This window comes from Caretta caretta, chromosome 1, assembly GCF_965140235.1.
Source record: "Caretta caretta isolate rCarCar2 chromosome 1, rCarCar1.hap1, whole genome shotgun sequence".
Lineage (NCBI taxonomy): Eukaryota > Metazoa > Chordata > Testudines > Cheloniidae > Caretta > Caretta caretta.
This window is the reverse complement of record NC_134206.1, coordinates 262797922-262807091: the sequence shown is the minus strand read 5'-3', so window position 1 is coordinate 262807091 and position 9170 is coordinate 262797922. Positions and strand designations below refer to the sequence as shown.

General features: G+C 57.6%; 1 protein-coding gene across 2 annotated transcripts in view; it reads left to right on the top strand.

Moving 5' to 3' along the window:
• The window catches only part of SHISA8 (shisa family member 8), a 34467-nt gene extending 27057 nt beyond the window's left edge, over nt 1–7410 (top strand). Inside the window, exons 2-4 of one of the 2 annotated variants that reach the window (XM_048835272.2) lie at nt 3–130; nt 3144–3314; nt 3859–7410. In XM_048835272.2, coding sequence (XP_048691229.1) covers nt 3–130; nt 3144–3314; nt 3859–4241 — 682 coding nt within the window. In that variant the 3' untranslated portion in view covers nt 4242–7410. The remainder of the gene's footprint in view (nt 1–2; nt 131–3143; nt 3315–3858) is intronic. The other variant, XM_048835273.2, reaches the window with a different exon arrangement.
• Nucleotides 7411–9170: the final 1760 nt, after the last annotated feature.

The following is a 9170-nucleotide window of genomic DNA, read 5'->3' as shown; positions in this document are numbered from 1 at the left end:
AGAACACTCACAGACTTGCTGAAGCAGCCGGGCCATGGCCCCTCTGACCACATGACTGACAGCCACTTGGGCAGCATCCAGGTCCAGATGGGTGACGGGCTTGCCCGGAGCTCCCCCAGAAATGGCACAGGTAAGAGCATCACCTCCCGCCCTCCCCACGGTCCCATCTGTGCTGGGCAGGGACTGGTTTGTGGGCAGCAGAGGGCCTCCCGGTCTCCTTCCATTTCTGTGAATGGGGCTCGAGGGGGGCAGGAGGGAAGCTGGGGGGGTGGAGCAAACCAAGCAGGGCAGTTTGCACAGAGGCAGTAGAAGAACATGCATGGGAGGAAGTCTGTTCCCTTGTTTCTGTTGTTTTCTATTTAAAGTAGAGCTTTAAAGGCAGCCCTCCCGCAGTGGACTTCAGGGTGAGAGAGCGGCCCCCCACCAAAATGCTGGTCATGGGGAGGATTGCAGGCATTGAGCTCCTCTCCTAATGTCAACCCAGCGTAAGGGGGCGCTGGTCATGGGGAGTTCTGGGGGCACCATGCTGGCATCAGGGGTTCCCAGGGAGGAGGGGATACAGCCCCTGGAAATTCTTTCACCAGAACCCTACTCTCAAACGAGGAATTCCTTCCTCTTCAAGGGGCCTCTTTCTTCCCACTTGGGGCCCCGTCACTGCTCTTTGTCGACACTCCCCTGGGAAGCTGGGAGTGCCTCTCTCCACCCTCCCAGTATTTGCTGCTCTCATGGATGTTGCAGAGGCTGTGGGTGAGAGATATGTTGAGGCTCAGGAAGTTTGGGCTCCCTCTTGGTTCTGCTCCTGGTTCTGGGACAGTCATCACCAAGAACAGCTGGCACAGGTGAAACACAACACTGATTTGGATGCGTGGCGGCTGTGTCTGCTCCTGCTGTAGGGGGGCAGCTTTCGAGGCTTGCATAAGTTGCATTTGTGCCTTCTGCCCCTTCTCCAGTGCGCTCCCTGCTGCCTACCCATTCAGCCTCTGGGAGGAGGCTCCCCCTCCAGGCTGACAGTCCCCTGCTTGCTTCTCTGAAAGATTGGAAGTGACATTTGCCCTGGCAGCAGCCAGTGTGTGTTTGCAGCTCACAGGTCAAAGCGCAGTGCAGTCATCCGGCTAGGACAAGCTGCAGGAGCCCCCAAGGCTGGCGGGTTACTAGCTGCACCCGGACTAGCAGGTGGGAGCATGGAGGAGGGAGGAAAACTGTCCTAGCCGTGAGGTGTGTTAGGTGGTGGAGCAGTCCCGTGGTGGGGCAGTGCTGGGGAAAGTCCCATCGCTTGGGTTCTTTAAAGCTAGGCTGAGCAAAGCACGCCAGAATACGCTTCAGGGCAGCGTCCGGCACTGGCCGGAGTGCACCTGGGGTGGGTGGGATCCATGCTGTATATCATCCTTCTAGAGCACAGGTGGCTGGGATTTCCCCCTCAAAGCTGGAGCTAGTCCCAGTGCTGGTGAATGGTAACCGGTGAGGTCATCCAGCATGTGGCCGGGGGATGTCCCCGCAGGGGATCTGCTTTCGAGGTGGGGGGGGGGAAATGTTTCTCCTCTGCTGAAGGATGGGCTGATCGCTATCCCATGCTGTCCCCTTGGGCCTCCCCTGGGTGGTGACAATGGGAAGATTGGTGGAGCCAGGAGTCACTGGTACCACTATGGTCCCCAGCTGTGTAACACGGGGAAATCAGCTGCTAATCCAGTGGCCTCTTAGTTTAGTTCAACTCTGCTCGGGGAAGATGGGGAAGGCTCTGTTTTCTCTTTCATTTGCCAGTGATGCTTGTCCCAGGTTAAAGGGGGCAAGGGGAATTTGCATTGAAATGCTTTGATCTGAAGTTACCGCTGGTGAATGTCACCCGACTGAGAGCCCTGGAGCCTGAAGTCTGAACAGGTACACGGGCAGCCACTCTCCTAGCTTTGCACCCACATGGCCCACACCAAGCCTGGCACCAAGGGACTGCTGCTAGGAGTGACAGGAGGTCAGGTCCTTTGGCCCATTCAGCGTTGGTCTCTCTGCAGAGGAGGCCAGTTAGTGCTGACGGGAATGGCGGTGTTAGGGCTGTGGGTGTCCCATTGGAATGGGAATGCGCCCTTCATGCCAGTCACCAAACAGCTGTTGGTCACAAAGGGCTTTTGGCCTCGTCTGATCTGGGGACAGACTATCACCAGAGCCACAGCCATAGAAGGTTCCCTGATCAGTCCTCCAAGGTGTCCAGTCCCACTAGGCAGGTGGTGATGTTTGCTCTCAGCAAAGATGTCTGACTGCTCAGGGCAAAGCCAGGGGAGACTGTGGGGACGCATGGGGGAAGGGAGTATCCAAACCTGAGGCCAGGGTGGGGGAAGGGTGAGCTTGTTAACATTAAAATGCATTTTTATGCAGCTAAATACAAATATATATAACTAGGACCAAGGAAGGCAGGCCAGACACTCTAGCCTGGAAATCAGTGACTCGGAAAAAAAGCGAGGAGCCCTAGGGGACCAGCAACTCCACCTGAGCTCCCAGTGCGGTGCCGTGGCAAAAAGGGCTGTTAACTCTCCTTGGGTGTATAAACGGGAGGGTGGGGGGTGATTTTACCTCTGTGTATGTCCCTGGTGAGACTGACCCTGGCATACGCATCCAGTTCTGGGGTCGGCAGTTTTAAAAGAATGTTTAAAAATTGGAGAAGGTGCAGAAAAGAGCAACAAACAAGAATTGGCAGGTGGGAGGAGATGCCTTGCAGGGAGCCACTTAACACGCGCCATCTGCGTAGCCTCTCAAAAAGAAGATGGAGAGGTAACTTGATTAATGCACAAGCACCTTCATGGAGAGAACACACGGGCTCTTTAATGTGGTGGCAAGAGGTGTAACAAGAACCAATGGCTGGACGCTGAAGCCAGATTAAAATTAAGGCACAGATTTTTATCAGTGCGGGGGGTGAAACCATTGGGACAAACTACCAAGGGAAGTGGTCGATTTTCAGGCTCTTGCTGCCGTCAGATCAAGGCTGGAGGCCTCTCTGGAAGATGTGCTGTAGCCACACACAAATTCCTGGGCTCAGTACTGGGGTAAGCAGCCGAAATGGAATGACCTGTGGTGGACAGGGGGACAGGCTAGATGAGCTAATGGTTCTTTCTGGCCTTAAATTCTGACTCTCTGACCCCTTAAACCTTCCCTCCCAGAATCTTTCTTTGCATTTCCAGACAATATGCACTTGAATAACGCTGTGGTCAGCCCCCCTATCGCCCCCCAGATGGGGCTGCCACATGCCCACAGCAACCGGCTGCAGATGACGAGCACCATGCCCCACCAAGCTCCGGACTACGCCAAGTACGCCACGCTCAAGGCCGTAGGTATGTGCTACCGCAGCCCAGGGACCGGACAGGGCTGCGTCACCAGCCTGTGCTTCCTCTGGCTTTGCTTCAGCTCTTCTCTCCCCGCATCCCGTGGTAGCAGTGACTGTGATTTCCCCAAGGCCAGAGGGAAGGAAACGGGACACCCTTGGTGCTGTCAGGGAGAGCAGTGCGGCCCCCAGCTCTAGCGGTTCCGCAGGCCTGGAGAGAGAGGCAGGGGCTGCAAGTGTCATGTGTGCTGAGTTCGAGCAAAGTTTAGCTCAGGGGTGGGGGTTCAGCACAGGCATCAGTGAAGGAAAGGGGCCTGGGACAAGGCTGCGCAAGGGAAGCTGCTGCATTCATGGAGCGGGGGCCAGAGAGTGAGATGGCCAAGGTTCTGTCCCTCGCAGCAGAACTGAAGCCCAGGTCCGGGGGAGGCGGGGACAGGCATGGAGGAGAGCCATCCTGGCAGGCAGAGAGGCGAAAGGCTCTTGTGCAGCCCAGGAAGGCGGGTGTGTTCCCTGGCTGTCTGACTTCCTGCCCTTTGCTTTGTTTTCCCCTGCAGAGAGTGCGCCCGAAGAATTCTACAAGCGGTTTCCCATGGTGGACATGCCTCCGCCTGGTCCTCTGTCCTTCCCACCCATGGGGCTGCATCAGAAAGACATGCCTTCCCTGCACGACAGCTGTGCCTTGGTTGGCTTGGCTACACCTGGGCAGAAGGCCAAAGTGGTGAAAACCAACGCCCACCCACTGGTGGCCAGTCCGGCCTTCAAGGGAGGCTGGGACCCCAGCCATCACCACCCCCCTGATGTCCGCCGACAGATCTATGCCAACAAGCGCCAGTTCAGCGTCGAGAAGCTGCCGGAGGTCTTCAGCCAGACGCCCACCCACTATGTCCAGCCCCCGCGGCCCTTCTCCACTAATAGCAAGACTGAGGTCACTGTCTAAAAAGAACCTTCATCTTTTTGTTTTATGTCCCAGCAGCCTCTGGGGCTAACGGTCTTGTCAGCCCAGACCACCTGCTAGCGAAGTACCAGAGGTGCTTCCCCATTATAGCTGGTGGCACTAGGCTGGGTGTCAGGAGGGGCGAGGAAGGTGGGGGAATCCCCACCAGAACAGGTGCCCACACCTCCTGAGAGTACGCGGATAACGTGCATGGTGAAACAGGCATGCATGTGCCCTGTGATTGATGCACGGCTGTTGTTTCCAGTTCACCTGTCCATCACATCACACTTGTACCAGAACGGTCAATGTTGACGGGAGCCGGGGGACTCCACTGCTCTGGCCAGGGGAGTCACGTCCAAGCCCAGCTGGCAAGGGGGAAGGCACCACCCCCCACCCCCTCGAGGGGAAGGACAACTGGTGGGAGATGTGAGACAAGCAATTGCAATAGCCATTAAAGCCCATTGGGTTAGCACGTGCAGCCCGTCCCCTCCCTCTGCCCCTCCACGTGGGTTGTAAACAAGGGCACACAATCACCAGTATAAACGAACTGTACAAAAGGGCAGCTGGTAAGGGCTCACAAGGAGTTTTACTTTTCCCTTCTCTGCCAGCTCAGCTCGCTCCCCTTCACACGCTAGGCACCAGTGCCGAGTAGGGTTGGGGATTTGTCTTACACCGTTTTTGAATGTTTCGAATGATGGCCTAGCTGACCCTGTAGTTCTTGTTGCATTTAGCGCCCGCGGGCCAGGGCTGTGGGTCAGTAGGTGAACACAGGGCTGCCCCTTGCTGGCTGCAGAGTAGCAAAACATAGGTCCTACGTAAACAGTGACTGCTGGCTGAGGTTGGGGGCTGGTCATTATTTTTAGTTTCTGTGGGACATTTCTGCCAGCCGGGGCAAGGCTGAGCGCTGGCTTTGGCAGCTCAGGTGGGGGCTGATGGGGGCATGGTGGTTTAAAGGGGATGCAAAGCTGTCTCAGTGGGTAGGCTCTATGGCCTGGCTTCACCATGGAGCCTTTCTGGCTGCAGCTACTGCCCAGCAGCCGGCCCTGACGGTCGCCCCTGCCAGGTTACCGCCCAGCAGGGCGTGTGGGGCTTGGGGTGGCTCCAGAGCAGGGCCTGAGCGCTCCCAGCGCGCTGGGTGTGTTGGCCATACGTGTCGTGCGCGTCACTGCTTCCCCCTCAACCTTGTGTTGTTCTCTCACACACACCCCTGCCCCAGGCCCAGCCACGTTCCCCTCTCCACTCGTACAGGTTCCAGAGCAGGCAGCAGTGCCAAGCTGGCCGCTGGGCTTGCTGCTAGTGCTGGGCCTGCAGGGCGTCAGTCACTCCCCTACCACCGGTTATTGCACGCACCGGCTACCTATGGCACAGCCTCGCCCAGCAGCTGCGGCCCCACGGAACTGTAGCCACAGGGTCTCAGGCTGGGTCAGCCTGCGTCTCCCTGACCATGTTCAGCCACTCACCGTGGTCCACCATGGAGGTGGTCAAGCTCCTTTGTGCCCAAGCTGTTTCGACCCCCCGGCATGAGTTTGAAAAGCCACTGCTACTGTCAGCCTGGGGAAACGGCTCTCTTCCCTTCGTAGGGGCCGGGCTTTGCTAGTCACGTGCGTGTTTCACTCAGTTGCGGCCCTTGTCAATTTTTTGTTTCCTTAATTCTGCTTCAAAAGGGCTTTGTACCGCTGGCGCATGTGTCTGTGGGTGGCTAATGGCTGCCAGGCGGAGTGCTAGCCCTGTAAGGGTGCCACGCCCCTGAGCAGTCCCTCTCTAGAGCTGTATTTCTACTGCGAGGGCAAGAAGCACATGCTTAGCCACTGGAAGGGCCAAGCCACAGATACAGCTTGCGGGGTTGGTACAGGTGATGCTGCTGAGGTCAGATTTGAACTGGGGACCTTCAGTCCCAGAATAATAAGCCATTAATGCTTGAGCTAGAGGACAGCTCCTCTAATGAGCAGCAACAGCTGCATAAACCTCTTAGCTGGACCAGCTACTAAAGGTAAACATGCCACACTGCGTTACCTTTTAATCCCCATCACTCCCCCACCCCCCCATTCATCTGTCCGCAGGGCAACAGTGAGCAGCAGAGAGACGCGCGGGGAGAAAAGTGGAACAAAAATGCTCCTTTAGGCCCGGCTTGCTTTCCCCCCCTGCTGATTTGAAGTTCACACACAAACTTTAGGGCTCTGCAGGAGCTGACAAACAGCTGCCAGTTTTCCTTCCTACTGCGCTCTGGTTGCTGCATGGTGGCAAAGGCGTCGGTGGGGAGGACTCAGTGCATGCCCTTTGCATAATGCACTGAACAGCAGGCATGGACCTCTGCTCAATAGTGAGGGCAGGTTAGCACCATGGGATGCCTCCTCTGGCACAAGCCCATGCGGCGTGTCCGTCTTGTCCGCTCCTGGCTGAGGTGTGCACGCCCAGTGACAGCCAGTGCAGACCACCACCAAGGGCTCCCTACCCACTTCATGCTGAGGCCAGGCAGGGTGCCTACCTTCCTCCCCTTGTTGAACTAGGGCTTCCATCTGGTTTCTGATGCCTGGATATTAAGTGACTTTAGGCCTTGTACCAGCCCAAGCCCTGCAGTGGGAGAGGCTGGGCTTAGCCCTGCAGGGCAGGCTACCACCCCCCCACCCCCGCCAGCCCAAACGGGCCTTTTTTGTAAACCAAGGGGCTTTGACTCATCAAGGCCCATTTGGCTCTTGGCCTCTGCTGAGGCTGCGAACAAGGAGGCCAATCAGTGCCAATTGCCAGGTGTGTGAGACAGAGAGCGCTGGCCACCTGGCCCCTCCGGCGGATGCTGGAATAAAGCCATTAACGTGTTTCACATGGGCCACCAAGCAGCAATCAGCTGGCAAAGCCTCCCAGTGGGGGATGGGGGTTGGACTGGTGACCCAAAGGGGAAAGGTTCCTCTCCCTCCATTCAAGTCATTCCAGCCCCTGGTCCTTTGAGTCGCTGCACCTCTTAGCAATAAATATCACCCCCACCCCCACCCCCAGGAGCCTGAGTGGTGCAACTGGCTGTGACGGGGGAACGTGAGCGGGCTGGGCACTAAAGCCTGGCCCATGGACAGACAAAGCAGAACCAGGGCTCAACCCTTGTGTCCTGCCGGCCTTGGGTCATTTTTATTTGTAAGTCCCCCCCGTCTCCTACAGAAATAAAAGTGCCCCTGTTGCCAGACTGAGTGTGTGTCCAGTGGCTGTTGTGCATGTGCAGACCCGGGCTCCCAGCTTGCCGGGGGGGTGTTCGCAGCATTTCGGAGGGTCCCTCTTTCAGAAATACACATCCAGCAGCCCCTTTGCTTCTGGCAGCTTTAGGCCCAAGGGTGTGGCCTTAGGCCCAGGAAGAGCTGCACTGGCATTGAAGCCTTGTGGTCTTTAGTAAGGGGAAGAGCAGGACTTCTCTGCCCCACAAGGGTTTGTGCCACAGGGCCACACGGCCTCCCCTCGCCCCTACTGGCTCTGGGGGGGAAGCACATAAATTACAGCAGCCGTTCAGCCCAGCTGCGCTTCATTCAGTGCCCCTCAGCAAGAGGCACCAGCCCCGTCCCAGCTACACATGAGCAGCCTGGGGCTGAGGCGTATTGGAGCTGAGGCAGTGCGTGGGGTTGGGACACTTCCCAGGTGCTGACTGCTGTGGGCCCCTCCCCGTGACTAAGGGTAGAGCTGTCCCTGTTAAGAGCCTGTGGCCCCCCCCCCGGGTCCCTCCCCATTCTGTACAGGGTGGGGTGATGCATGCCCAGCCTATTAGGAAGGTCACAGCACGGGTCAAGGCGGAAACTTGCCCTCTGGTCTCTCCTGGGACCGCCACAGGGCAAGGGAGGTGTAGGCCTTTCCCAACAGCAGAAAGGTTGAAGAAGAAAGGGCTCATTTGGCCTTGATCTCAGTCCTGGGAAGGAAGAAGGCAAGTGGGCCAGCAAGCCCCCATCCCCAAGAGCCGCGGCAATCAACGCCTGACTTCCCCAGCGCCGGCTGCTTTACACGCCCCAAAACTCTGCTCCCCCCGTGCAGCGCATGCTTGGCTGAGAGAGCTCCCACCCACTTGGGGCACCCACGATTAATCATGTCCCCCAGGGGGTGGGTCTGTTCTTTCTCTGCTGGTGACAAATGGAGCAACACCCGCAGGGAAAGCATTCTGAATTTTAAACACATTCCTGCCAGCACCAACAGGCCTTGAACAGATGCCTTCAAAGTCCCCACCCCCACACCAGAGCCAGCCACGGCCCCATCGTCCCTCTTCGGGAGGAGCTCTGGCCATGGGCAGGAGCCAACGCTTGGTCAAGCTGCAGAGCTTTAAGCTCCAGACATAGAGAATGGCAAACACAGGTTTGCTGCTAATGGAAAAAGACGGATCAGTGCAGAGTTTGTATGTCCTGGTCTAGCCTTGGTGGTCAACATGGGTGTAACTACACCGATCACATAGCCCCACTTCACCCACTCGCGGAACTAGTCCGCCACGGCCCTGGGCCATGCCTGGCCCCTGGAGACTGTCAATCTGAGCAAGGGCTTTCCAGCTGATCATCTGGGGTCAGGTTCCACCTACGAGGACCGGGGAGCAAGCAGGGGTCAGCTGGCTGCAAATAGTGTGATCAGCTACTCCGGTGCTGTATAAAACCCCGGGCGCTTTTCCTTGTCCATCTTCCGCTCCCAGTGGGGACGGCTGGCGGGAGCAGAGCGAGGTGGAGCGAGAGCAGCAACAGATTGGCTGGACTCAGGAGCCATCCGTAGCTCTGTGGTAGGATGCAGCCTCTGCTCGGGGCCCTATGTAAAGCTACATGGGAACAGCAACACGTGGGTCAGGTAGGAATGTTTATGTCAGGCCCAGCTCGCCCCCTCAGCCAGCACCAGCTTGGGGCCCAACCCCTGGCCATAATACCAGCTCCCACCCTGCCCCATTGCTGGCCCAGCACCTGCTCGTGCCCTGCCCTGCCACCATGCGGG